Below are 27,513 nucleotides of genomic sequence, written 5' to 3'. Positions count from 1 at the left end.
ATGTTGAGGTTTTAATGGATGCTTGCCAAGCAAGACAGAATGCATGAAAACAGAGCAGCCAGACCTGGGAATGTGGGCTGGAGGTGCTGGGATGCTGGGGGAGCCCAGCTGGGTGGGAGGAGGGTCATGTAGGGTTAAACCTGAAGCCCTCCCTGGGTCTGAGCCTGGATGTGGTGCCTTTGGCAGTGTTTGTGGGATGGCTTGTGTGTGCTCATAGGCAGCACCAAGAGAAAGGGCAGCTCGGGGCACTGCGCTGTGCTCTGATAAGTTTATCAGTAACCTGCTGCAAGAATTCCCAGAAAGCAAGATGATTTTAAATTACAAGAATAAGAATTGTAGATAACGATACATACACCAAACAGCCCCATTTACTGTACAAAGGAGAACAAGAGTTCATTTCAGGCCCTCTTAACCTGAGATGAATTCTCTATCAAGTTCCTTATTGCGGTGCAAAGCCCTAAATCCTGATCCTGGATCTTGACTCGATGCAACTTTGAGATGTCTGTGGATTAGTAAAGCAAAAGTTCCTTGTGTGGTAACAATGCCATTTTCAGTCCTGTTGAATCTGCTGAGATGAAGGGAAGTTGGCTGAGTACCTGCAGCTGTGTAGCCATGTGGTCACATTGCCAGCATGTGGGTTGCATTGGTGGCTCAGAGGGCTCAGTGCTTGCTTCTCACCTGGAAGCTTCAGCTTGGCTGTTTCCTACAGCTTTCTGCACACACAGGGCAGGCTGGGCCTCAGTGAGGCCTATGCACAACCTGGCTCTACGTTTTCCACCAGGAGTGGGAAGGAGTGGTGCTGGAGCTCCCTTTCCCTCTGTCAGGTAATGACCAGTGCTCTAGGCTAGTACAAGAGCTGAAACTTGTTTCAAGTTGCTGTATCATAAGATGGCCACTACTTTATCATGGGGTTGGGTGGGAGTTTGGACTCCCCCACCCCTTGCATCCCCTTACAGAAAAGCCCAGCAAACCGGTCTGGCTTGCTGATGAGCGTCATTGAAGGAGGAACATCAACACCAAGGCATTCTCTCTGGAAGCTCAGAGACAGGTTGGAAAAACGTTTCCCATCACAAGAGAACAGTCACGATACTTGCAGTTAGCAGCCTGTAGTGCCTGAAGTTACAGATGTCCACTGGTCTGTGCCAGCAGGACGAGCATTTGGGATGTGAGTGTGCTTCCCTCGTGCCAGCAGGGACTTCAGACCCATGGGAGTAAGACTGAAGGGTGTCTGCCTATCTGTCAGTCAGTATTGTGTTTTGCTGGAGCCTTATCCAGCACTCAAACCAGAACTCAGCATTAAAGCAGTTGCCAAGTACAACTTCATCACTCTCCCAAGCTGTTTCTCATTAGTTTTCTTTGCTGTCTCTGCTGCTGACGGCTGCCTTCAGAACCTGCTCTGTAAACAAACTTCCAAGAGCCCAGTTTGGACAGTGGTAACACGCATCTCCTGGGTTGGATCTGGGTCTGTCCCGAGGAAAAGGGTGCGAAACAGAAGGCCAGACATGGTCATTGTTTGTTGTGGGTGGGTTGGGGAAACACAGGAGCAGCCTTACAGCTTGGATCTTTCCATGGAGGCTTGCAGACGCTCTGTAGAGAACCTGTCTCCTTTGCACTGCAGTAGCACTGATCTTAGTCCAGAAACAATTTGTTATTCTGGCTGCACTTTGGAGAAATTCATTCAGACGAATGGCATTTTGAAGAGGGGGGGAAAAAAAAGAAGTGTCTAAGAGCCTGAGGTTTGCAGAGTTGGCCATAGCATGTTGGGTGGAATTCTGAATGGAAAAATCCTGTGGGTTTCTGCTATGCAGAGAGAGTTGTCCAGACTCTTGCACCACCTCATGACAAGTACTATCTGAAAGCTGTCGGCTGCTTGTGACTAAGTGCTTCCATTTGGTTGCATTTCATAGGTTCAAGGCTTCTAACATGAGACAGAAGTAAATGTGAACGCTGAATTGCATCTATTAATTTCCATTAGCGTTTCCATTAGCAAAGCCTCTGTAACTTTATTAGCTGCCTGTTTCACAAGTCTTTCAAATAACTTTAATAACATGATTTTTAAAAAAAGCCAACGCAACCATGCTGTCACAACCCAGGAGGCTGTAAAATGTTGTTAATGTAGAAGCTGGTTTGGGATAAGTGCAGGAGGCACTCAGGAGAGGCTTGCAGCACTTTCAGTCTGTACTTATAAAAAGAAGGGAGATGTAGAAGCAGAAGAAATAGGAGTTTGGGGTGCAAGAGGTAACTCAAATGCCCACCTGTCTCGGGCATCCCAGCTGTAATTCACCCCGACCTGTGCCACAGAGGTGCTCCAGGCCTTTGGAAGGAGTGTGTTGACATGGCTGAACTCCCCAGGATGCAGATCTGTGTTCAATCCCGAGTCCCTCCATCCCTGCCTGCACACAGTGCTGCTGCCTTCTGGGCTGCGCAGCTGCCTGGGAGCTCAGTCCTTCAATCTTTGAACAAGGTTGTAAAATAGAACTTCTCTCAGTGCTGAGGTGCTGCACACTTGGTGTTTTTGTCTGACTGGTGGAAGTTTTTGAGGGTGAGGGTATCAGGTGTTTGTGTATTAAATTTAAATGGTGGTTTTAGAAACTGAAACAGCCAAGCTGGTGTTTTGTAAAAGCCACTGCTGCACGAATCCATGTTGGTGAAGATCTGAGTATCCTTCTGAAAGCATGACAGGTATGGTGAAACGTTTGATGGAGGCTGCCTGGGGGAGAGATGCCTCGAGCCTTCCTGCCAGGTCATCCGCAGTGGGATCTCAGAGTGGTGAATCACAGGCAGGGAGCAGTGCTGTTTTCCTTCTGCTCTCCATATGGAGATGGCCACTTCTTTTCCCACGGGGAAGATGTCTGTATTGCTGCTGTCAGCCACGTTTGCATGAAGCGCTGGGGGAAAGACCTCATGCAAAACCCCTGACCAGCCGTGTGTCCCCTTGCAGGGACGCGCTTGATGCTGCTGGTGCGCTTTATAATCGAGTTGATGAGGGCGTTCACCGCCTGGTGATGGCGTCAAATAAACGCATCCAGGAGCTGGAGCTGGTGATGGAGTTTGAGAAGGTGGAAGAATGTTTCAAGGAGGTAAGTAATGCCTGTTAGTCCGTTCTTGTGACTGCCTGCTGCCACCCTCTGACTGTGCCGCAGCAGGTACGTGTTGGTCTGTCCTGTGGAGACAGAGAATGTCTGCAACCCTCCTGAAGAACAGCTCTGCATAAGAGTTTGGGGTAGACCTTTATGTGTGCTGAGAACCGAGTTGCTGTTCACATGGTGTCTTCTGATGGCTGGTGAAAGTTTCCTGGCTGCTGTCAAAGTGTGGGTGTATGAAATCCCATAAACATCTGTGAGCTTTTGCTTGACTTGAAGACTACTGTAGTGGCTCTTTGATAGACCCCACCTGGAGGTGAGGTATCTTGTCACACTGCTCACTAAAGTACCCTCCCAGCGTGACTGTTGAGGAGCCATTCCTCATATTCCACCTTGGCAAGCAGCAGAGCAATGGCAGCAAGCTGGAGACGAGCTCACGTGTCCCTCAGGGCTGTAGATCCCGCAGAGTTTGCTTTCATCCTCCTGCTGAATGAGCCACACATCGCATACTCTGTGTTAGCTGCCATTCCCCGCTGTACTGGTGTTGACTCCTGTGCAGTGCCCAGGTCCCTGCTGTTGGATAAGACCCAGGCACGCTCCTTTTGCCTCTGAGTGCAGCCCCTCTACACAGTCTTCGGGTGTATGAATATACCCATCCTTAGCCCAAGAGCTGTGCTTCATCCTGCTAGCCCCTGCAGTCTGTGGCAGCTTCAGCTTTCCTTCATGTGGTGTTCCCTAAAGCTCTTTAGCTGGGGGATAACTGAAGCAAACAGGCACTGATTTTTCAGAAAGACCTTTGAAACCTCGAACCATGTAGATGAAGAACCTTGAAAACTTGTAAAAATAGTTCAGGCTTTCTGAGTGTCCTTCAGGGTCTTACCAGATCTTTCAGTCTTGCAGGTCTCAATGTGCTCCCCAAGCCTGAACTCCACCTGTAGGTTATGGAGCCTCATAGTCTCCTTTGCTGTAACTCATCAACGACGAGATGTTTTATGCATCTCTTCTTACAGCTTGTCTGTGTGTGTGTGAAGAACTGTGTACACACATACATGCGTGTGTTTGAAGGACAGTGTGCTGGTTGGATAACTCACCTTAGGAACTTGTATCCTTCAAAATCAGGGCTAGGGTCAGTTTTTCCACTTCTCACATTTCCCCATTGTTCTTCTGAGCTCTTGTCTGGACAGAACTGGATTTGCAGAGGAATCTGTAGCCTGCCTGGCTTTTTCACAGGCCAAGGTGGATCCTTTAATGACTTTCCCATTTGGAGGTAGACACTCGGGCGCCATGCCCTCTGTGTTCAGGACAAGAAGTGTGATGTAAGAACCTAGTAAAGTCTCCCTTAAAGTTAAATGCACAGGTTCTTAATCCAAACGACAAAAAGGAGACGAAAGCAAGTTCCCAGCCTGTCTCCGCTTTCAAGTTCGCCCCTGAACAGGAGGCAGCAGCACTGTGTGCCCCTGTGTGCTGCATGTCACGAGCTGGGAAGCCAGTCCACCTCTTCCTCGTGTGGATGGCTTTGCCCCATGGGCATGGGCCCTTTCTCAATCCAGAAGAGTAGAAGTTCATCTTTGAATGTGGGTTGAGTTAGATGAATGAGGAAAACAGAACTAATCTGTCCTTCTGGCTGCAGCTGTTTCTGAAGCATCGCAGACAAACTTGCCAGCCGTCTTTAAAATGCTTATTCAGTGGTGATGGTGTTATCCTGCTTGGCCTCCTGTGTCTGCTTTGCTTTTAGGATACAGCTGTTCATTGTTCACCTGTGTTTGATGTTACGGGCTTAAAACTGTGGTGGTGACAGGGCTCTGTCAAGGAACCTGCAGTTACTGCGCAACAGTGGCAAGCTGCCTTCAGAAAACCCAGATCTGAGAGTCCCAGAGATCTCTGAAAGATTGCTGGTGAGAATTCATCAGTGTGTTTGCACTGACATCATTTATGTGCTGCCAGTCAGAAGAGGGAAGTGGTATAGGAAGCCTGGCAGCAGGGAGATTTAATCCCACTTAGGGGTAGCAGTAATAGCAGTATCAGGCTGGCCTGTAGGATGCAGAGCTTGCTCTAGGCCATGGGTCACCCGAAACAGAACCCAGGCAGCTACATGCCCTGTTTATGCCTAAGGCTTTGTGAGCAATAGCAGAGCTTTGCAATTACTTGGTAACCTGAAGTGGAAAAACTCAATGCAGGAGGCTCACACTGAAATGCCAGGATGGGGAAAAAGTGTACATGCGCATTTTTTCCGGTAATGAAATGACCAGTGTTAGGAGAGCAATTCCCTGTTCTTTCCACATAAAGGCCTGCCTTGGTGAGTAGCACAGAGTGACTAATAGCGAGCTTTTCCCTTTTCTCCTAGGTCAGCAGTTGGATTGAGAATGTTGGCAGGAAAAAGCTGAAGGAGATGATCAACCTGGACGATTCTCTGGAGATGCTGCTTCAAGCACAGAAGCAGTTCAGGGAGTTTGATCTTGTTGCCAGTGTAAGTGTTGTCTGATTGGAAAAACGTGTTCTCCTGAGTCTGAGTTGGCAGCAGGCTTGCATGCTCAGCCAAAGCCACAATGCTGTGACAGCGCTGGTAGAGGGTTCATCACCAAGGTGTTGGTGTCATTCCTTTGCACTGCTTGGCTTCCCTGCTCTCCTCTTGCAGACAGAACCACCAGCTCTACCCCTCAGGAGAGAGGAAACATCATCTTTTTTGATTCTCGTAGGCCTCTTGTTCTTACTGGGTAGATCTTTACAAGCTGCCATGTGGCTAATGTAAATCATAACAGATGTCAGGACTCTGCAAAATTCTGCTGTAAACAAGTACACCTCTGCTCATTTGAATTGAACCTAAACTCTGCTCTAATTAGTCCCAGCTTAATGACTTTGATCTGCTATCCATGTCAGGTCTCTGTCCTCATATGCAAACACATTTTGCTTTCAGGAATGTTGCAGAAGGGGACAGGAAGCACTTAAGAAGATGGATCGTTGGGAAGACTTTACCTCTGTGGATGTACATTCTTACAGAGCAAAGCTGCAGACCTACAGAGATCAACTGGAAGAATTCTGCACTCAACTGGACGAAAGTAGGCATCGAGTCTGCGAGACAGTCAGGCTGTATGAGTTCTTTGACAAGGTGAGACAAGGCAACTGCTGCGTGGAGGAGGGTGTAAAAACCTGCTCAGACTCAGTCCGAGTGTGGTGGTTTCTGAAATACACAAAACTTAACGTGCACGCCAACAGGGAGCTGACAAATCATAATTTGCACTGATTTTTTTTTTCAAGTATGTATGTGGAAGAAAGGATTGGTGTGTGTTTAAGAAAGCATCTGTGTCTGTTAAGAATAGAGTTCTTCTGTCTGAGCTGTAACCTGTGGGCCCTCTTTGTGGCAGCAGGGAATTGTGGCAGTGCTGCGTTAGGCCACCATGCCAAGGTAGGTTGCCCACATTTTGTTGGTGCTGTATCTTTACATGCAGGTAAACTGAGCCTGTTGGCATGTCCTGAGTAGCATCCCACTATTCAATCCTTAATTTAGTCCAGTTCTTCTCTTTGGGAGACACGCAGAAGGATGTGGAGTGCCAGAACAGGGTGCTGGGGAGCGTGGCCAAGGGGCACAAACACTGAGTGGGTCTTGGTATCTGCAAAGCCAGGAGGGGAGGGTGCTTGTGGTGGCTGCAGTGAGCCTGTGACCTTCTCACCTGTTTGGTTGAATGCAAATGTGCTGTTCGGGAGGCATGCAGTTGCATTTGGTGTGATTTAATTTCTAAAGTTGCATGTGAATAAACAGTAGGATTTTGTATCTGCACTTGAAAGTACAGCTCTGGCAGGCACAGAGGACCAGGGAGCCTGTGCTCCACTTACTCCACACTTGTACAAACATTGGGTTTTAAGTTCTCAAATTCCAGAAAGAATAGACACTGAAAGTTAAGCTGTACCAGATGTAGGTGCCACTTAGTTGCTGTCTCTGAGCTGCCTTGGCAGCCAGAAGTGCTCAGAGAAGGGGGTGGAAACTCAGCTAAACATGAAAAACATTCAGAAGCGTCCTGTGTGAGGGAGGAAAGTGAAGGAGGCACTGCAGAGCCTTGCTGTCGTGCCATGTGACGGCTGCTTGTTTGCTGATGCTCAGCAGGTCTGCTCTGCCTCATCTCTGCAGTTTGCTGTGCAGGTGGGAGATCCTTTTTCTGTGGCAGTGTGTCATTTCTTAGTGAAGCCCTGGTGAAGAAGGCTGTTGCTGTACTGCTCACAAATGGAGGCACACAGAGGTGCCACACCCTGTGCAAAACCTTGGCACGTCTTTGGCCAAATCAAACATCGTTCCTGTGTGACCCAACCCAGCTGAAGCTGGGGATCTGTGGAGCACAGCTGTGAGCTGCAGCTCCTGGTCTGGTGGCTGCTGTCTCCTCTGTTCAGGTGTGGGTACTACAGCCCATGGGAGCTCCTGGGCTGCCAGGGTGGTCAGCCAAGACTTTGAAGCTGTGGACAAACATCTATCAGAGCTAAGCCTTATTTGGACCATCCCTGGCACACTGATGATGCACAGCCCCCAGAGGTGGCCCATTTCTTTTCTTAGCACGCTGTTTATTCAGCTTCTTTTTGGTAGATGATGATTGAATGCAGTCCTTGGTGGCAGCAGCACCCCTTTAGTTTCATACTGCACGCTGCAGTGCAGGCTGACTGGCAGTGGCATGGCGTGTTTGCTTGCTGCTTTGGTGCAGAGGAGAGGTATCCTGTGTAGTGAGGGAGCAGGATTTTGGTCTTTCCAGTTTCAATAGAACTACAAACAGAGTTAGTGTAGTAAATACAGCATATGGGTATTGTGAACCAGTGGCCAACTGAAACCAGGGGTGTGGAGGGGATGCGTTCTGCAGCTGTAGGATGAGTGCAGAAACTGCTGCACAGCGTTTCAGTTCTTTGTGCCCGTTATTTTAATCTTGATCTCCAGCTTTCTGTCTTCCAAAAGCAAAGCTGGTGGTGCTGTCTGGGAGGTGAGGGAGAAGCAGAAGATGTTATCTAAACTGATTTCACTCTCCTCTGATGCTGAGCTGCTTTGGCCTTACTGCTGTGATCTTGTAAGTGCCTGCCTAAGCCCCTTCTCTCTTCCCTAATATCTGAAGGGATCAACAGCAGGAGTCTAAACAGAGCAATGTCCTTGATTTCCTTCTTGTAAAGAGCTTGCAGCAATGCCAGACCCCAGGATTCGGGGAAAAGCCTGGAGATGCGTAAGCAATGTACGCTATGGTAATGAGCTGGCAAGCTCAGATGTCTCCAAATGTCTCAACGTGTGCCAAGGGAGCGGAGCGCCCACCACAGGGACCATGGTGTTTGTACCCTCGTACCACACGGTCTGCTAGGGGTGGGAGCATTCTGCTGGCCTCCTGTCTGCGCGTGGTGAACGCACGGTGCGTAGGGTGTGGAATGTGGCTGTGGAGGAGGTCAGGAGCACCTCACATGGCCCCTCACGCTGCCGTGCTGTGTTTTTTCACTGTTTGGCAGCCCCAGTGGCCCATCAGAGCTGAGCAAGCTGGGCAGGGCCAGACCACATGGAGCTCACACACACGGGCTGGCAGGATTCCCTCCCCAAAGCCACAACCTGTGCCAGGCTGGATGTTTCCATTAGTCCCCGCTTCCTTTCTTGGTGCCTGGAAAGGGCTGTGGGTGGCTGGGCTGAGGCAGGAGCGGTGCAGGAAGCTGCTGTCCATCTCCGACTGCGGGCAGAGCATTGTTTTAGTACCACAGACTCAGCGCAGGCACACAGTGGGACGTGCCATCTTCCTGCGGCTTTGAGCCTGGTTTGGCCTCTGTCCCTTGTTTACTCAGTTCCACAGCTGTGATGGGATCTGGCAGTGCCTTGGGGGAGAAGTGGGAAGCTGAGCAAGCAAGGGTGTGTGTGTTGTACCAAAAGCACCACTGTTGGCTTCTTCTGAGGTTCCTGGAGGAGTGACCCTTAGCATCCCTCAGTCGCTGCCTATCCTGGCTTCACACTGGCACTGCAACAAGCATCCTGTCATTACCAGGAGCTAGAGCAAATCTCCTTCTCTGTGCTTACCTTGTTAGCCTTCAGACTTCTTCCACTCTCGAGCTTTCTTTAGGCAAAGTTATTTCCCAGCTCCTTCTTACTGTCTCTACATGCTCGTGACTTTATAGTGAGCAAAGTGCCCTCTGCCTGTGATCCCAGCTCGAGGATATCACCCCCCCCCACCAAGAGCTGTGTGCCTTTTCTGCAGCTGACTAATGTGGCACATCTGATGAGCCAGAGCCCACAGCTCAGCCTTTGTCAGCACTGAGATGTCAGTCAGTCCTGCAGGAGGTCAGTAGTGAAGGCATACAATGCTTTTGGCAAAACGTCCCTGCTGGAAGAAAGCAGTGACCCAACTGGATAGGGCAGAGCAGCATCTCACCAGCTCAGCACCTGCATACCCTGCAGCTGGGACGCAGCTGGTACCAGAGCCCTTAGAGCTGAACTGCCCACATCATTACAGGAGGGCCCGGAGCAGCCTCAGCCCCAGAGGCTCTTTTCTGGCTTATCAGGGCGTTGTGCAAGAGGTCTGTTTTGGTGGGAGCCTTGGAACCTTGCCTTGCGCCTGCTTTCTGAGGAAAGCCGTTCAGGGGCTCAGTGTTTGGGATTGCTGGTGTGAGGTTACTTAACAAATGATAGCATTTCTCTTGTTGGGATTTCTTTGGACCGTGCTCCGGAGCCTTTTCTTCAGCAGCGTTTCTCTGAGCCTTGGATCCCATCAAAGGAGCCCAGCCCGTGCAGGTCTTAAGGGAGCAGGGGTCTCCAGCCAGGACCTGCTGCTTCTGAGCCCTGCTCAGCATGTGCCAAGCGTGGCCCAACCTCTCTCCATCTGCACTGGCGTTTGTGAACAGACTGCGTGCGCTCACGTGCGGCTCTGCTTGGTGGATGGCTCTTCTCCTCTCACTCACCCCGGCACCACTTTGTTCTTTGTGGCTTAGAAAACAAAGCCTTTGGCAAGTGAAGGAGGTGCCTACCCTTCCTGGGGGAGGGCCAGCTGGCCTGCATTTGATTATGGCAGCGCCTCCTCATCCCTCCCCATTGTCCTTGCTGCTGCAGGCATGCCAGCGTTCTTGCGCTCCATCCTGTGAACAAGTGCTGCTGCCTATGGGGCCCAAAGAGGGGCTGGGGCCCTTCCTCCCCCCAGCCCAGCCCTGCTCTGTGGATCTCCATGCACTCTCCCTTTGAGCTAAACTCACCCCACCCGACTGCGGCCGCAGACAGACGCAGCAAACGCTCCTGTAAGTACCAAGTGTCCGGCGGGACCGGCTGACGTGTTGGTTGCATTGAGATTTGTTTGGAAACAGTGTAAAGGAGGCTTGTGTGTGTCCAGCATGAATCAGAGTGCTCTGTGTGTGTCTTTTGTGTGCGCAGAGCTCTGTGTGTCTTTGCATGGTCCCTCTGAACTCCAGGGCTGTGCTCTCTGTAATACAACAGCGTCTGTCCCTGTTCTTCTTTCTTACAGCATGTTTCGTGTTCTTCCTAGCAGGTAGAGTTTAATTGCATCTACAAGTTGCTGGTGGGACCAGACTGCACGCCCCAAACCACCTGGCCGCACACACAGGGCAGATGTTTTGGTGCCCCCTGGGCTGCTGTCGGGTTGTGGGCAGCACAGTGGAGTTGGGGCTGCTGAGACTCACTGCTGCCGTGTTCCCAGGGACAGAGCTGAACTCTGTGTGACAGCTAAAATCAGAGCGTGAGAATTGGCTGAGTTCAGCAGATACCTGGCAGCTCTCCCCAAATGTCACAGCAGCTACCTGCTGAGACTTCTGCTCTTCTGCCTGAATTCTGCTGGCATACCAGATGTGGGATCCCAGACCGTGATTTAGAGTCAGCCCCCCTTCAAACAGCAAGTTACTGATATACCTTTTTGCCCAGCCTTCAGTGCAGGAAGCTGGAGAGGAGCTGGGTAGCTGCTGGGGACCTTGAAGTGTGGTGGTTCTATCACAGGCTGTTTGGCACAGGCAGAGTTAATTGTACTTAAAGGGCATCGTGATTCCCAGCTCTGGGAATGGGCTTGGAGAGGAGCTGCAGAGTGTTTTACTTTACACCAAAGTGTAGCAAGAGACACCTGATGTGTCATTATTGTGGGTACTCAATGCAGGCAGACATGGGTCGTTGTGCCCCTGTGTTTGTCTGTTAATAGCAGACCTGTGCAGGTCAGAGCACGACTCTGTCCCCAGCACTGCTGGGAGAGTGGGGCCTTCACCATAGCTTACAGCACAGTTTCTTTAATAACAGGTGCTGTTCTCCCTGTGCCTCGGCACAGAGATTGGCTTTTCTGGGGAAAGGCTGCATGAAATTTCTAATTAACAGCTTGCATTTGCTTCCTGCTAGAAATACTGAAGACGATGAAGGAAGGTCTGAGTAGCACAACACCGTGCCTTCCTGATGCTGTGAAGCTGCTCTAGGGGAAGCCCTCGGTGTCTGACAGCAGCTGGCTCATCTCTCCCTCTCTCTCCTCTCTCCTTCCTCAGTTGCACTGTCAAAATGGTGCCCTAGGCAGACACCTTGCCTGATTTGCTCTCTCATTTCAGGGGTGTCCATTTTCATACGCGGTCTCAAGCATGTGGGGGATTGAGCCCAGAGGTTGGAAAGTTGATCCTCTTGTCGAGTTCACGCAAGGTTAATGCATGAAATCTCTCCCTTCTCCTTCCTGCCAGCTTCTTGCTTTCCTGCAATGTTAATAAGTCCCAACTAGGGGTATTCTTTTATCAGAAAGTTTCTGAAGTTTGAAGTTTACCTCTTGCATAAACAAGAAGCCCCGACAACATAAATCCGGTCTGTGTTAGCTTTCCCAAATCACTGCCTTTCAAAATCAGCTGCTTGGAAAACATTTTATGAATTCTCCAGTAATTTGCTGCTAGATCTACTGTCATCTAGGTTATTTTGTCTTTTTTTTCATCAACATCTTCACCGCCAACTTGGTGTCACAGCAGTGTTCGTAGCTCCCAGCAAGCTCTGTGACTACAGAAGGCTGAGTGGTGGAAGCTCCAGCATTCAGTGCCCCTTTCTAGGTGCTCAGCAGAGGTGTGTAAGGCAGAGGAACTCGTGTAAGAGAGGATTAAATGGGGGTTTTTCCACGTGCCACATCCAAGCACAGTTCAGGGTTGAAGGTGAGTTGTTTTCCAGCACCTGCCACGGTGCTTCAGGCTCTGCTTGTGTGACCTGCCTGCGGGGGTCCTTGCTTTTTCTCCCTATTTCAGTGCTGGCAGGGGGGCTGGAGGGCCCCAGCAGCTTTTGGGATGTTGTCTGCCTGCCTCTCAGCTGCCGTTCTGATCCCAGGAATGCAGGAACGTATTTGGACCCCACTTGCATGCAGGGGCAGCACTTGATGTGCTGCAGGAACTTTGGTCGCTGTGCTCTTTAACAGTTTCTTGGTGGCCTTGGCTGCCTGTGAGCATAATCTGACAGTTATCCGGAAGTGTGAGGTTTGTTCCCCTTTGGTGCAGCGGTGAAAGCAAATCTCTTCCAGGATCAGGACCCTGGTAGGCAGTCCCTATTGGCAGGGAAGCAGTGTTTCCTATCAGCAGATGTAGGGATTTCCTAGCTTGGGTTCCAGTTGAACTGCAGGAGGAATGCATTGCACTTGAGGTGCAAGATGTGATGCTAGCAGAGGTCTTCCCTCAGCTGGCCCCCAGCCTTGGGCATGCGAGCAGGATGTCGGGTTTGGATGCTTTTTTTTGCTTGGCTCTTGGGACAGGAACTGTGCAGGACGGCAGGCTTTGTGAATGCTCGTGTGCTGGCATCCATCTGGATACTTGGATCCTCCTGGAGTCTGGAATTCCCTTTAGTCACGGGAGTTAAATAGATCTGTTTGGGCAATCTGGACATGGAGCTGCCCTCGGCTTACAGATGGAGCTGTGGCTCACAATGGCTTCGATCTGCATATCAAAGCCCTGCCATATGGACAGGGTTCTCCCAAGAGCCGCTGGCTCTGCCCGGGCTCCTTTGGTTGCTCTAGGGGGGCTCAGAGCCTTTCAGTGCATCTCAGTGTGTTCCTTAAACCAGGGGCTGAGGAAGGGAGGCCTGACAGATGTGCTGGTGCTGGGTTTGGTTTCAGCCCCACATCTGAAGCAGAGCCTTTCTCCTAGCTCAGCTGCAGAGGAAGGACATGTGCCATGGGACAGCGATGGGCAGGTCGGTGTGCTCACTCCTCTGGTCCCCACGGATTGTTTTTTGGGCTGGAAAAAAGCAATTTGGGCAGACTGCCCTTCCCTTCAGCCAACCAAACGGCAGCACGTTGTTTAGAATGAAGCAGTTTGACTCAGTGTGTCACAGGGGAAAGGATGGGAATTGAAGAGTACAGTGAAAGCACCGATGCTTCCCAAGCAGGCCCGAGGATATGCTGGATGTTTCACAGTCCCCAGCTGAGTGTGGAGGGTATCATTAACCAGGAGCCAGCGTAAGGCTATTACAGGGGGCATTGGCACAGTGTGATGATGAGGCTGTTGAGAGAAGCGTAGAGCAACACATGCAAAAGCCTCTTGAGGTGACATCAGTCTCAGAGTGGAGAACGATTTGCTGCCACTGTGCAAGGCTTCAGTGAGTCACCAGTTTTGCAGTGGTTTGGTCTTGAATTTGCTGGCATCATGAGGCCTGCAGCTCTCACCAAAAAGATTGCTACCCTTCGCTAAAAACAAACATGAAATCTCTGCCCTTTTCCTCCTCCTTCTTCTCCAGGCAGTGGCTGCACATTCACAAACACACATTTACTCCTTCATGCCTCTTTTTTTTCAGCCACCAGTAGAAATTCAACATGTGCAACTTGATTTGGCTCAGCCTGGAGGTGTTTCCATGGCTGCAGTGCCCGGTGTGGCCAGGTGGAGGACCTGTCCCTGGGTCCCAGCTGTTGGTGACAGCAGATCTCAGCATGCAGTTATGCTTCACAAGTTCTCTGTGCTCCTTCAGCACAGCACTGCTGTGTATTTTGCTGTGTGCCCCTCTGCAGCTGTGCTGTTGGCAGTGTCCAAGGGTGAGGCTGGGCTGGCACACACTGAGTAGCTGGTGAGACATCAGGAAGGAGTGTGGATGATACGAAGGCGGTGAGGCAGCATCTGTTCTTTAGTAAGAAGGGATGGTAAGCAGAGTTCTACTGACAAAAGCTTTGCGGTGAGGGCTCATGAGAAGATGGGCAGTGCTTCAAACACAGAGGCTGGTTTGTAGCAAGCACGAATGTTCAAGTTTCTGATTTTGCTGGGAGCACAATCCCAGTCCTCTGGGCTCAGGAGGTTTTTAGATGTCGAGACAGCCCTGCTGGTGAGATAAAAATAAGCAGTGCAGGATCTACTCGAAGGCATGGAGCAAAAAGGGGAGAGTGGGGGGAAACTGCACCTTGTGTGCTGCTGGGAGGTTCTCTGCAGCTGCAGAGAGGGCAGATCTCAGATGTTCACTGCCCAGCTTTCTAGGGAGTCATTTAGTGCATGTCGATATATGAATGTGGAAGCTCTGAATCGCAGCGAAGTGAGGGTTATTGTGGCTTGTTGTGATTCATTAGTTGAGTCAGCTTGCTCCTATTGGAGCCATGCTAGGTGTTGCTCGGCAGTTGCAGCAATAAAAAGAAGCACAAGCACTTGCCAACTGCAGAGCAACCAGCCACAAGTGCCCTTCAGGTCGTCGTGTTGCTGTCAAGAGAGGAGAAATTGTGCACAATCCCATTTCATCCAATTATCTTCTCCTGTAATTTAGCCTCTCCTGGTCTTGTCAAGGCTTAGCTGCCCAAGGGCAAAGGAAGGGAGTTTTGAGCTCTGTTCACGTTCTCCCAGAGTGCTGCTGCAGCTTCTAAGCATGTTACCCTAATGAGTTTCCCCTGTCCTTGTCCTGCAGTTGAGGCTGTCAATGGATCCATCCCTCTCTGATACCCGTGTGGTCTGTTGTATTCCCTGCTGACTGCTGCCACTTTCCCATGCCTTGTCCTTCCCTGCCCAGCTGTGGGCATCTGCCTGTTCTCCTCTTATTCTTACACCCAGGGGATTTATTCTGTGCCTGCCTGTCACCCTTTGTCCCCCTGTGGTGTTTGTACAGCACTAAGCACTTGGAAACAGGCAGCAATGCAAATACTGGACTGAAAGTGTTCTTCTTTGCTAGTGTAGGCAAACTAGTGATGTTAGTGGTCTCTCCTGTGGGGGGGTGGGGGGGGGGACATCGAGGACACAGCAACTGAGGAGTCATTTAGCTTTGTATTTCAGGAGGGTGCTTAAAGCTGAGCTGCAGCCCTGCAGGACGTTGTTCTGGTTAGTCTGCTTTCTGCTGCTAATGAATCCCAGGCAAGACTTTGCATGCAGTGTGGGATAGACAAATGCAACAGGATGGGGGACAGGGTTAACAGCAAACCTCTGCACAGAGAGCATGCTTGTGACTGGTGGCTTTGCTGAAAGGCTGCAATCTGAAATTGCGTGCTTTCTTATACCTCTGAGGGCAGCTGCTGGCTTATGCAGCCCCAAATGCTGCTAGAAGTGAGCGGGGGCCCTAGTGTTGAGACATGGGAAAAGCCTTGCAACACCCAGAAGAGACTGCCCTGTTTTCTCCACAGCTCTCCTATGTTGGGTGGCAACTTCCTTTGCATCTTGCTTGCATCTGGGGTTAGTGGGCCTGTTTTCTCTCTGTTTCTGCACTGTGAAAGAAAAGGGACCTGGCCTGCTCCCAGGCAGGCTGTCATCCTCACACTTCAGTAGTTCTCATGTGAAGCACAGACCCTTCCCCCCTGCCTGCTCTGTGGTTTCCAGGGCTCCTCAATCTGGTATTTAGGCTAGCAGCATTGCTTGTGAATAGCTGAGCCCAGCCGTGGGCTGCAGAGGTGGCCTTGCATCAGTCAGCTGCAGGAGGTGGTGGTGCACGGTGAGACATGGAGCCACTCCATCCCCCTGGGCAGGTAGGAGGGAGTATTTTCCTAATTAACCACCCTGCCCTCTGCAGGTCGTGCAGCCTTGCTCTTTCACTGTCAGTGCTGAGGAGGGGAGGCTGAGCAAAGTGTGAGTGGAACCAAGAACCTTCTCCAGGTTCGCAGAGCAGCAGGCTTGTTGCTGTCTGCAGACTGATAGCTCTTTCAGGAAGGTTTCAGTCTGGATACCTTTGCTTTTATTCACTGTAAAACAGCTTCTTAACTGGGGTTGGTCTGAACTGCTGGCACACAGGGCAGTCTGCAGCCTCAAGTCCCTGCTTACATTGCGCATAAGGGGACCTGTTGGTATCTGGGAGCCTGAGACTGGGAGGAACGTGGTGGCTTTGTGTTAGGTTCAGTCTGGAACCAATGATAGCAGACATTGGCTCAGGTGGGATCTGGGACTGCTGGGCCTTGGCCTCTGTGTGCAGATGGCACTTGTGCAGTGCCAGCAGAGGCAGACATGGGGAGCTTCTGCCCTCGATGTGCTGCCAGCCTTGCTGTGGTGAACCAGGCAGGGACAAGCGCGGTCAGCGGTGCCTTTGGCAGTTCCATGGCCCAGCAGGTCCTCAGGAGCCCAGCCTCCCTCCATGCCCAGCAGGACAGCCTGCTGCTGCTCCTTGTGCTGTGCTGCATGGCCAGTCCTCTGCAGGCAGGAGGCACGCTTTTCACCCTCTAACTGAGAGCTGCAGTGACAACTTGTCTATGAGGTGAAGATTGAAAGCCGAGGTACGGGCTTCTTCCTGCCTGGTTCCACACCTCAGTGGGAGCATTGAGCCCCGCTGCACTTAGAGCTGTGTGGAAAAGCCATGGCCCTGCTTGCTCCCCCAGTGCTCTGTGTCTTCAGTGCCCATCGTGGTTTGGCTGGGTCAGCTACGTGGCTTGTAATGTCCTGGGACAGAGATGTCAGCAACGCTCTTACCTGTGCGGTGATGCTTCCTCCTGCGTGCTGGGGTACACTCTGCCCATGGGCAGGGCTGCTGTTTCATGTGCTGAATGGAACAGTTGGAGCGGATGACGTGGCTGGAAAAAGCCTTGGTGGCCACTTAGCATGTTAGCAGGCAAGCTGTGGGGTGTGGAGGGCCACTGCCATTGTGCAGGGAACAAAGCTGAGCTATTCACTAGCCTGTGACAGGCACTGGGGAGGGTAGAAATGCTGTGAGATTGAGTTCTGTGCTGCCTTACAGTCCTTGCCAGGAGCAGACAGACAGCGTATGAAGATGAGGGCTGGTAGGGCTGTATCTCTGTGTGGGTTGCAGCCCTGGTTCCTCCTTGCCGAGGTTGCGGGCTGATCTGTAGATGAGAAATAAAAGCAGCCTCTAAACTGCTCCTCTCTCCTATTTGAGAATGGATGTCCCCAGCCTAGGGGAAGCCCTGCATGGGATGTCTGCCCTCCTGGTGGCAGTAAAAGCCAGGCTGTCTTCCAGGGAATACAGAAGCCTCCAGATCTTGGACAGATCAGACCCACTGGGGTCTGGCATCTCATCTGCCCACTGCAAGGCCCTCTGACCCCAGCAGCACAATGCCTGAACTGAATGAGCAGCAGGTCTGAGGCCTGCGCTGATGATGGGGACGAGGGGCTGCTGCTGTGTGGGGCTGCTTGAGAGGCGTTTTCCCTTTGCAGCTGCTGGCTTCTGAAGCAGCTCCTTGCTCTGTATGAGTAATTGGGCTGGCTGCAGGCACAGCATGCAGCTGCAGCTTTAAAGTGCCTGTCCTCGGAGCAAGGCAAGTCCCTGTGTTCAGCAGTGCTGACTGTCAGGGGGTCTGAGGCTGCTGCCTTCATTCCAGGGGCTGACCACAGTGTGTGTGGGGCCATGGCAGACAGGCACTCTTCTTTACTTCTGTAACTAAGGTGGTAGTGTGGTGGCATTTCATCCCACTTCTCCTGTTCGACTGATGGGGCAGAGCTGTACCTGCAAAGCCTGTGTCTGCTCCACTCGAGCTGAGCCTTGTGAAACTGCTCCCAGCATTCCTATGGCAATAGAAATGACCTGCAGGGCCACGCTTAGGTGTGCAAATTCCTGCCAGCAGCTTCCCTGGGATCCCCCCAGGGAAGGCACACGTACCCAGCAGTGTGGGTGCTGGTGTGGCAGAGCGGCTGTGGCCGAGCAGCCAGCACAGCTGAAACCCTCCTCATAAGGAGCTGTTTGTTCTGCTGAATTGTTAAGCCCCATTGACAATAGCAGCCCCCCCTTCACTCACACTTGAGGAACTGCGTTGGCCACACACTGATCCTTTCTCTCGTCTGGCCCTTTGGGCACCGAGTTGGGGTTATTCTTCCCCGAGTGCCTCTGACTGGTTGCTGCCTTTTGTTCCGCAGGCGTACGAGTGGGCCTTGGAAGGGATGCGGCACCTCGCCTGCATCAGCATGGAGGAGTGCAGCTCCGCCGAGCACTGCGCCGGGGTCATCAAGTGCCTGGAGAGCTACAAGGAGCAGCACCCCGACATCAGCGATGCTCGCTTCCAGGAGATGAAGGAGCTGGCCTGCGAGCTGAAGAGCGACAAGGGACTCAAGCAGTGGAAATTCGCGTGGTCCAAATGCCAGGAAACCAAGCTGGTTTTTGAAAAGAAGCTGGAAGCAGCTTTGAGAACCAGGAGGGCACTGCTGTTAGAGCAGCCGCAGGTGGGCAGCGAGGCTGGCGGCGTGTCTCACCGCAGGCATTCGGAGGGGGCTGCCCCCGGTCCGCAGTGGGACAGAACTCCTGGCACGTCCCACGGCCGGCCCAGTCGCTCCTCGGGCTGGGCTAAAGAGAAAGCTCCCTCAGCTTCCCTGAGCTGCCCTGGTGATTTCAGTGCTGGGGAAGAATTTGCCTCCCAAGCTGCTCTCGTGGCTGGGCCTCACGTTGGCAGAGTTTCTTTTGGAAGCGGGGCCTGCAAGTCACCAAAACTGTCCGAGGAGAAGACAAACCTGGAGAGCATCTTAGAAACGCTGGAGATGAAGCCATCCTGTGCCTCCACTCCCACTTCTGGGAAGCTGCCTCCCAAGAGGATGCTGCGTAAGGCCCAAAGCTTCGACCTGCCCTGCGGCGAGAGCCTGTGGTCGGGCTGCCAGAGGATGCTGAGCGAGCCGGCCAGGTACGGCAACACCGGTGTCTTCATCAAGGGGCTGGAGGTGAGCAGCACGGAGCTGGTGGACAGGACATTTGCACTGCGGCAGCTGGAGGGACAGCGGGGCTGTGGCTCTGCAGAGGCCAGGAGCTGGGGCAGGTGAGTGACTGTAGGGGAAAAGGGAAAGGTGGGCAGTTGTTCTCCCTTTGCGGCTTCTGTAGCGCTGTTCCTCTAAAAGCAGGAAAAGAGCCCTGCTGATATCAGGTGATGAGGGGCCACAGACGTGTGGCACTCAGGGTCATACAAAGCCCGTGCCACGGGTGCTGCAGCAGAGCAGAAGCAGCGTGTCATGCCCTCACACTCCTTTGGGGCTGTACCTGGACTGATAGGGAGGCACTTCAAGCACTCTGTGGCGGCTACTTCAGTCGTATGGTGGTGTTTGTGGTTGCCCTTTAAGGTTGAAATCTCTGTTGCAGTGACCGACAGCTGGCTTTTGTTCTGCTCTTTCCCTTCTCTGTCTTTGAGGAACTTTTCTTTTTTTTTGTTAGTACTGCAATGTGTGCAGGGTAAGGAGAGCCCAGGGATCTGAGATGTTCTTGAAAGGGAGTCACCAGGCAGGTCTTTGAACTGCCCTCATAGAAGAAAGAAAAAAGTAAATAAATAAATAAAGAAGTCACTTGCAGATCTGGGGAATTTGGAACGGATGAGGACATCCTGGTAGGGCAGTCAGGAAGGTTCTGTGTGCCTCCATCAAGGGGCTGAATCCAGGCTGGAGTGGTTTGAAAGGTCTCCCTCCAGCAGTGGGAGCTGCTGGGCTCCTGTCCTCCTTCCCTTCCTCTTCCTCCCCGAGTAGAAAAGCAGGGGGAGATCAGCAGGTGGGTGCAGCTCTGCAGGACCCAGTTTGCTGCTGATGTGAGAGGTGAGAACCCAAGGCTGGATGCAGGGAACACAGAGCTCCTCTGCTGCTTCTGCTCTGCAGAAGCTCTGCTTCCTTCTCTGGATGGAGCCCAGCACATGTCAGTAAGGCTCACAGCAGGGAATGAGCACCAGAGGCAGAAGGCTGACCCTGTGCTTCTCAAGGAAGCAGCAGCACATGGAGGTTTGGACTTCTCAACAGCCTGAGGAGCTCTGGGGAAAGCTGAGATCAGGGAAAACAGATCCGTGGTGCAGGTGGTTGTCTGGTGCTGCACTGCCTCACAGTGGAAACCTCCAGTATTGAGGAGCAATCCAGTCCCTCCAGAGGAGCACAGAGTGACCTGTGCTGTATTCTGATGCCATTTCCCAATGATGGTTACTGGGACAAGCCCTGGGGAAGGATGGCTGGACTGCCAGGCTGGGATTGATGCAGGAATGGGGCACCCACCTTAGAGGGGCTGAGGCTGTCTCCCTCTTACTAAGCAGAGTGCATACGTGCTGCAGTGGTAGCGAGCAAGCTCCTGGCTTGGAGGAGAGTCAGAGCAGCTCCCTCCTTCCCAGCTGGAGCACTTACAGAACCTCCAGCTGGGTCACTCCTTCTGGTCCTACTGCTCCAGGCTGCAGGCTGCAGCCTCCTTGTTTGGGCAGCCCTTCTTCTTCCAGCTCAGCAGCATCTGCATCCATAGTATCCATTTCCCACTGTTAACACTGCTTCTCACATTCACCAGGCTGACTCTTTTTCACAAAAGTTGCTGGCATTTCTGCTGTCTTTTTTTGTTGTTGTTGTTGAAGCACAGTGATTTATGGAGCAGCCCCTGTTGTGTCCAGGAGCAGGACTGGACCCTGCTGAGGATGGTGTAGGAGCAGCCAGCTCAGGGTTTCCCTTCCTGATCAGAAAAGCTGTGGCGTTCCTCGGGCTATCTGTCAGCTTTTTGAGGGAGGGGCAGCTCTCACAGGAGGCTATGGATCTGGGTTGAGGTGGTACCAAGGGATCATCCCCACCTCGTGTCATGGGGAGGGCTCTAGGGGCAGCCCTGTGCTCCAGGGTCCCTTCAGGCCAGCTGTTCCCTCCTGCAGCAAGCTGCGGCACATCATCGATGAGATGGTGACCACGGAGCGGGAGTACGTCAGGTCGCTGTGCTACATCATTGAAAGCTACTTCCCTGAGATGGAGCGCCTGGATCTGCCCCAGGACCTGCGGGGGAAGCGCAGTGTCATTTTTGGGAACCTGGAGAAGCTCTATGACTTCCACAGTCAGTACTTCCTGCGAGAGCTCGAGAGCTGCTGCAACCACCCGCTGCGCGTCAGCCACTGCTTCCTGCGGCACGTAAGGCGTCACACCTCCTCCTGGGGTCGAGCTCCTCCACACTTGGTTTCTGTGCACCTATTAGCCTAGCTGCTCAGCTGTGCCTTGATGGGCTGTGGCTCTTACTGGGATGGTATCCAGATGTTTATTGGGGTATGTAGTGAGCAAGGGGCAACAGGAAAATGGATGGAAAAAGTCCTAGCTACTGCGGGAGTAGGAAGGTGAGAACATTCCTCCAGTGAGAACAGTCCAGCTCTTGCTGACCTTAAAGTCTGTCCTCATGGACAGGAGGCTCTGGCGCAGCCTGGGAGAGGCAGAAGTGCTGCAGTAACCAACCCAGGGCATGGCTGTTGCAGGTCCTGGGCCTGCCCAGGCCTCACACACAGATTTCTTTTGCAGAAAGACCAGTTTGGGATGTACGCCTTATACAGCAAGAACAAGCCAAAGTCAGACTCGCTGCTGGCCAGCCATGGGAACACCTTCTTCAAGGTAAACGCTACTGCTCACCTTCATGGTTTCTCATGGCATTTGAGTCACTGCCCTGTTTTGCTCAGCAGCCTCTGCCTTCTGGCACGGCTCTCTGCACAAGTGTACGTGGGGCCAGGAGCGTTGCAGCCAGTGCTTTGGGAAGGTGCCCAGCACATGGCAGCATCGAGCCCTTTCCCCTGCATTTCCCTGTAGAGTGAGCAGAGTAGCTTTGTTGGGAAGCTGGGGCCCTGGGCAGCTGGGGGTATGTTGGTGCCTGCGTAGGGCCTTGGGGCTGCCCTTGCTGAGCTGTGCTGTCACTGCTGTGTTCTCAGTTCAAGCAGGTGCAGCTGGGGGATAAGATGGACCTGGCCTCCTACCTGCTGAAACCCATCCAGCGCATGAGCAAATATGCCCTGCTCCTGAAGGACCTGATCAAGGAGTGCAGCGAGGCACAGGAGCAGGAGCTGGGCTACCTCCGGGCAGCAGAGGAGATGGTGAAGTTCCAGCTGCGGCATGGGAATGACTTGCTGGCCATGGATGCCATCCGTGACTGTGATGTACGTTTCATTGTCCTCTCCTGCCTGGGGGCTAAGCTACATTTCCCTCCCGCCGTGCCATGGGCTTAGGGTCTCTGGGTTGTGTGGCACATCCCTGTAGTGGTCAGGGTGCTGACTCCTGAAGCACAGGGCAGGATGCAGTGAGATTTGGCAGTCTCGTGATCTGCTGCAGGCTCAGGGTGGAGGAAGATGGATTTGGAGTAGGCAGAACTGAGGTGCTTGCCTTCTGGCTTGGGTGTGCCTGGGTGGCAGCTGGGTGGGCGTCCTTTCCTTGTCAGTTCACTTCATCCTCCACGAGAAGGCCAGGCTGGTGCCTCCAGCTGCCAGCCCAGAGGTTTGTAACAGATGTGTGTGGGGTGACAGGAGAAGTTCATCAGCGGCTTGTGCTTAGGGAGGAGCTGCAACTCTCACCTTAGCTCTGAGCCAGTTGTGGCTGCTGGCATTGCCATACAGCCCAAGGGGACATGGTCATCTTACCTCTTCAAGAAAACAGGCAGTGGCCACTTCTTCCCCTGCGGGCCGCGTGTGGGACCTGTGCTCTGTGTCCAGGTCTGCCCAGCCGTGGGCTCCGTGCTGCTGGAAGAAGTTCTGGGTCCTTACCAGGCTGTTCCCTGTGCCAGGTGAACCTGAAGGAGCAGGGGCAGCTGGTGCGGCAGGACGAGTTTGCCATCTGGCTGGGCCGCAGGAAGTGCCAGCGCCACGTCTTCCTCTTTGAGGACCTGATCCTGTTCAGCAAGCCCAAGAGGATTGAGGGTGGCTTTGATGTGTATATCTACAAGCGCTCCTTCAAGGTAAGGGCAGGTGTGCAGATTGCTCTTGCACAGGAGGTGACTCTGGACTTCTCCCTGAAGGTTTTGTGTCCCCCTTTACATCGGGTCATCTTTCTCCCCTGCCCTGCCTGCCACTGAGTTCACTTCTCCTTTTCCTGGTGCGGCCCCAGCTGATGCTTTGCTCTTCCTTCTTTCTGGCAGACTGCAGACATCGGTCTGACGGAAAACTCTGGGGACAGTGGGCTGCGTTTTGAGATCTGGTTCCGAAGGCGGAAATCCAGCGACACTTACATCCTCCAGGCCAGCTCAGCTGAGACCAAGCAGGCCTGGACCAGTGACATTGCCAAGATCCTGTGGCAGCAGGCAGCCCGCAATAAAGGTGTGATTCCTTCCCAGGGCGTCTGTGCCGCAAAAGGTGCGGGAGCCCCGTTCAGCTCGTGCTGTTCTGAGTAGGTTTGGAGCCTATTACCAGACAGCTTTGTGCAGCAAGCAGCCGTGTCCCTGCATGCAGCCTCAGGAGCATGTGCTGGGGTTGGCTGAGTGCTGTCCCTTCCCTGCCCTTTGTCCTCAGAGACCCCGACAGCAGTCCGCACTCTGTGTGGCTGTGTGCCCTGAGAGAAATGGGAGATGTCAGTATGGGTTTCCTGTCCCGTGAGAGTGGCACCGCTTGTGAAAAGCTCACTGTTCTCCCCTTGCTATCCGACAGCCTTGCTATCGGAGCGGCAGCTGCCTGGCTCAGGCTGGCTGACTCCCTCCCCTCCACCTCAAGCTTCCTGCTTGGCAGGACACTCACAGCTGGCATGGCACTGGACCCTGGGACCAGAGCAAAGCATGACTACTTGTTTGTGGAGACTCCTCAGGACTGGGGAACGGTGGGAGAACAGACGGAATGGGGGTGTCTCAGGAGCAGCCTGCTCCTGGGGCAGCTGGATGCCTGCAGAGAGGGCTGGGGCAGCCTGACAGGCAGCTGTGGGTTGCTGCTGAACACTTTGCTCTTCCCCTGCAGAAATCCGCATGCAGGAGATGGTCTCCATGGGTGTGGGCAACAAGCCATTCCTGGATATCAAACCCAGTGAGGCTGCTATCAATGACCGTGCTATTGACTACATCATGAAAGGCAGAGGTAGGTGCCAGCCTCACCTTTTCCTGCTCCAGGTGAGCCCAGCAGGCTGGCACTCACGGCTTTTTCGTTGTGTTTTGTGGCAGCTGCCAGGACCAGAGCATCGATCGCAGTGTCTCTCTTCGACCATTCCAACCCCTACAAGAGGACGCAGGCGCAGCTCTCTGCTGGCAGCACCCCTGCTGCGTATGGCCCGTCCTCCTCCTCGCTGCTGGGGCCCCTCAACCTGCACATGTACCTGGACCAGGCGCTGCTGCCCGGTGTCCTGGCCCCCCCGGCGCCCCTTTGATGTCAGCCCCTGCATTGAGGAAGATGAGCTGGAGCATGAGACGAGCAGCCAGCCATCACTGAGTACGTATGGGCCTCCTGTGCTGCTGCACACCAGGGGTCCACCCTTGGTGTCCTTGTGCCGTGTGCTCGTCCCCACTGCATGGTCGCAGCAGGTTCACTGGAGTCACTGCAGAGCCTGCCCTGTGTGCTGGCCCCGAGCTAAGCTGTCTCCTGTTCAATCTCTGGTATTGTTTGTTACAGTTCCTTAGAATGCTTTGTTTCCTGTGGCTTTAAAGTGGCCCAGGTAGCCGTGAGACTTACCTGTGGGCTTGTGTGACCTCTGCAGGAGGGTTGTTGCTGAGTGCATGTGGCACACATGGTGTAGGCCAAATTTACGGTCCTCAGAATGACTTTCCTGTTCTTCCCCAGCCACAGAGAGCTCCGAGTCCTCGCACTGCATGTCAGGCAGCGGCTCCAGCGGCTCCGACAGCGGCTGTGTCTCCAGCATCCCTCAAGAAAGTTTCTGTGAAGACGTGGGTTCGCCCCCCTACGTGCCCCTGGGCTCACAACACAGCTCTGCGATGGAGGGCAAAGCTCGGTTCACGAACAGCCAGTACATTTCTGCAGTAAGTGCAAGCAGCCAAAGCTCTCTCTTCACTCTGCCCGTTCCCGCCGCTGCCTCCCCGGTTCAAAGCACTGCCTCTCACGTGGGGACTGAAGATGCTGCTTTTGGGCTGGGAGTCGCTGTGGGGAAGTGACGCTTCCTCCTGCAGAGACTCGCCTCTTCTGGGGCAGGCGAGAGCCCCCGTGTTGTGAGAGCCTCACCTTCGGTGACCGAGATCCCTGAGGAGGTGCACTGGAAAGGATCTGCAGTGCTGGAGGCTGCGTCGGGAGGGGATGCTGCACATCCTGGGGTTGAATGGACGGAGCTGTGCCGCGGGTGCTGCTGAGCTCCTTCCCTGGGAGGTGTGGGCCTTCTGTGGGGAGCGATGAGATGGAGCGGTGGGGAAGAATGGCAGCCTGTTGCTCTGTGATGTAACTGCTTCTCCTCTTAGTTCCTGAGGGTTCTCAGCCACCTCCATTCCCACTAGCTTGTGTCCTGACGCTGTTGTCCTCTAACTCCGTACTAATGCTGGCTTCTCTCCTCTGCAGAAAGCAGGCCAGGCTACCATAAGTCCCTCGACAATAGTGTGATCCCCTCTGCACACGTATACGGCCTAAGGAAGTGGAGTTGTTGTAAGTAGCCCCTAAAGGGGATTTTCCAGCTGCTCCAAGTGCTGGTCGGATTTGGTAGGAGCTCTGAGACAGGAGAGCCTCACCCTCTAATTCCCCTGAGAAGCTTTCCACACACATTCCTGACCAGTCTCTGAGGCTCTCATTGATCTGGTTAGAGCTGACCAACTCCCACAGCCAGAGCTATCACCTTAAATAACAGGTCTGATGCCTTTCTGGTTTGAAGGAGCAGAAACAAAACCAGCAGAACCACGTTCAGGTAGCAGAGGTTGAGCACCACCTCATTCGTGCGCCGGTGCTCAAAAATGAGCTTCTCTGCTCTCAGTGCTGTCCAGCTATCTAACCACTAACCTGTTTCTTGTGGCTGTTTGCTAAAATCCTGCTCTTCCTTTTGTTCCACTGAGCTGCCTTGAGGGGGAGTCCATGGTGTTCTCCCCAAGCTGGATTTATCCCAGTTTCCTTTGAACCTCCTGAGGAAACCGCAGGCAGCACCAATCACAGGATGCTGCTGGGTCGTGGGCAGAAAGTCCTGAGGGAACCACCAGATGTTGTTCCCCAGGATCAGGGCTTCAATGGGCAAGGCTCAGGGTGACGGATGGTGGAGCGTTCTGCAGGTTGGGGCATTGCACTGCCCTACACAGCGCCAGCTGCCGAGGTTAAAGCTGGGGACCCCACCCCCTTTTGGGGCAGCTGGCAGACAGGGCCTTCTGAAGCAGTCACAGCTGCAGTGGGGTTTGCTGGCCCACTGCAGTGACAGCAGCACACGGCCTTGAGTGAGTCCTGAGGCACGAGGGCAGCTCTGAGCCTGGGGAGCAGAGCCTCCACAGAGGCTTCTCCACCAAACGCTCCTTCTGCACTGAAACGCAGCTCTGACAAACCGTGGCTTTAAAGCATTTTGTGAGCTCACAGCTGGCCGGGCTGGGGAGCTGCAGGATCCTGCCACCTCACGGAGTGCAGCCAGTCTAACCATTGCACGGTGCTGTGTTCCAGGTTTGATTGCCATTTCAAACTCACTGAAGACCCCAGGCCTCTGACCAGCAGAAGGAGACAGTCTTCACCCGTGAAGATGTTTTTACACTTAAGCGGGCTCTGTCAGACAGCACAAAAGCTGACCTGTGGCAGGGGGAAGCCCAGGAAGGTTTCTGTCAGCTACGCTTATAGCTCTGGTGTTGGATGGGACCTCGGGCATTTGAAACTTGTTAGCCCTATATTTATAAGTAATAAGTAACATAGCTGTTTGGAAAAAAATGTATTATTTTTAAAGCTATGTGCTGTACAGATTTTTTTGTTACAAGTGACCCTGTTACTATTTGTTCTGTAAGCTGCACATTTTATAAAGTTTTTGGAAGGGCGAGAAACCAAGGTATTTAAGAAAAGTAGAGTAACTTTCCGTTTCAGGGTTATATTGACCTGGAGCTCGAGCTTAATGTCCTTCCTCATGTTCTAAATATGTCTATCATAGCAATAATTTATTTTCTCGGCTTAGCACTCCTGTTTTAATAAAAGCAAGTTTCATTGTTACGGTGAATTGTTTTCTTCAGACCGTTCTTCCAGTGCCTCGGTGCTGAGCTGCTCTGTCTTAACCCCCTGCTCCTGCACTAACCCGCCGGCTCGCCGTGCCTCCTAGGAGTGCCTTCCCCCAGGTGAGGTGGGGCAGGGGAGGGGGGCTGCGTGCTGGGGGCTGAGCTGTGCCCCCCTCCCCTCTGTGCTGCTGCTGGGCCAGTTTGCAGTGGGCAGCAGCGACCTCAGGCTGCTGCTGGGCGGCTGCAGGGGCTGAGAGCAGGCAGACTCGGACCACGCGTTATCCAAAACTTGTTCCTCTGACTCTGGAAATTCCTGTACTGTACGTAAAACACTTGTTTGAATGTGTTTTGTTTTTT

At 53.0% G+C, this 27,513-nt stretch overlaps 1 protein-coding gene across 7 annotated transcripts in view; it reads left to right on the top strand.

Annotated features, from left to right (window-relative positions):
• Positions 1–27,513, top strand: part of PLEKHG4 (pleckstrin homology and RhoGEF domain containing G4) — a 79,789-nt gene that overhangs the window by 51,601 nt on the left and 675 nt on the right. For 2 of the 7 annotated variants that reach the window (XM_042886149.1, XM_042886156.1), the window contains exons 11-22: positions 2,942–3,080; positions 5,428–5,550; positions 5,998–6,189; positions 18,267–19,153; positions 20,987–21,236; positions 21,615–21,704; positions 22,016–22,240; positions 22,861–23,031; positions 23,212–23,425; positions 24,017–24,133; positions 24,217–24,481; positions 24,830–27,154. In XM_042886149.1, coding sequence (XP_042742083.1) covers positions 2,942–3,080; positions 5,428–5,550; positions 5,998–6,189; positions 18,267–19,153; positions 20,987–21,236; positions 21,615–21,704; positions 22,016–22,240; positions 22,861–23,031; positions 23,212–23,425; positions 24,017–24,133; positions 24,217–24,419 — 2,611 coding nt within the window. In that variant the 3' untranslated portion in view covers positions 24,420–24,481; positions 24,830–27,154. Of the gene's footprint in view, positions 1–2,941; positions 3,081–5,427; positions 5,551–5,997; positions 6,190–18,266; positions 19,154–20,986; positions 21,237–21,614; positions 21,705–22,015; positions 22,241–22,860; positions 23,032–23,211; positions 23,426–24,016; positions 24,134–24,216; positions 24,482–24,829; positions 27,155–27,513 lie in introns of those variants that run through there. The other 5 variants (XM_042886154.1, XM_042886152.1, XM_042886150.1 and 2 more) reach the window with 5 other exon arrangements.

The sequence above is a fragment of the Lagopus leucura genome, unplaced genomic scaffold (assembly GCF_019238085.1).
Source record: "Lagopus leucura isolate 7727_CA_CO unplaced genomic scaffold, USGS_WTPT01 Super-Scaffold_100054, whole genome shotgun sequence".
Taxonomy (NCBI): Eukaryota; Metazoa; Chordata; class Aves; order Galliformes; family Phasianidae; genus Lagopus; species Lagopus leucura.
Note: the sequence above shows the minus strand (reverse complement) of the source record. Positions and strands in the feature narration are given on the sequence as shown.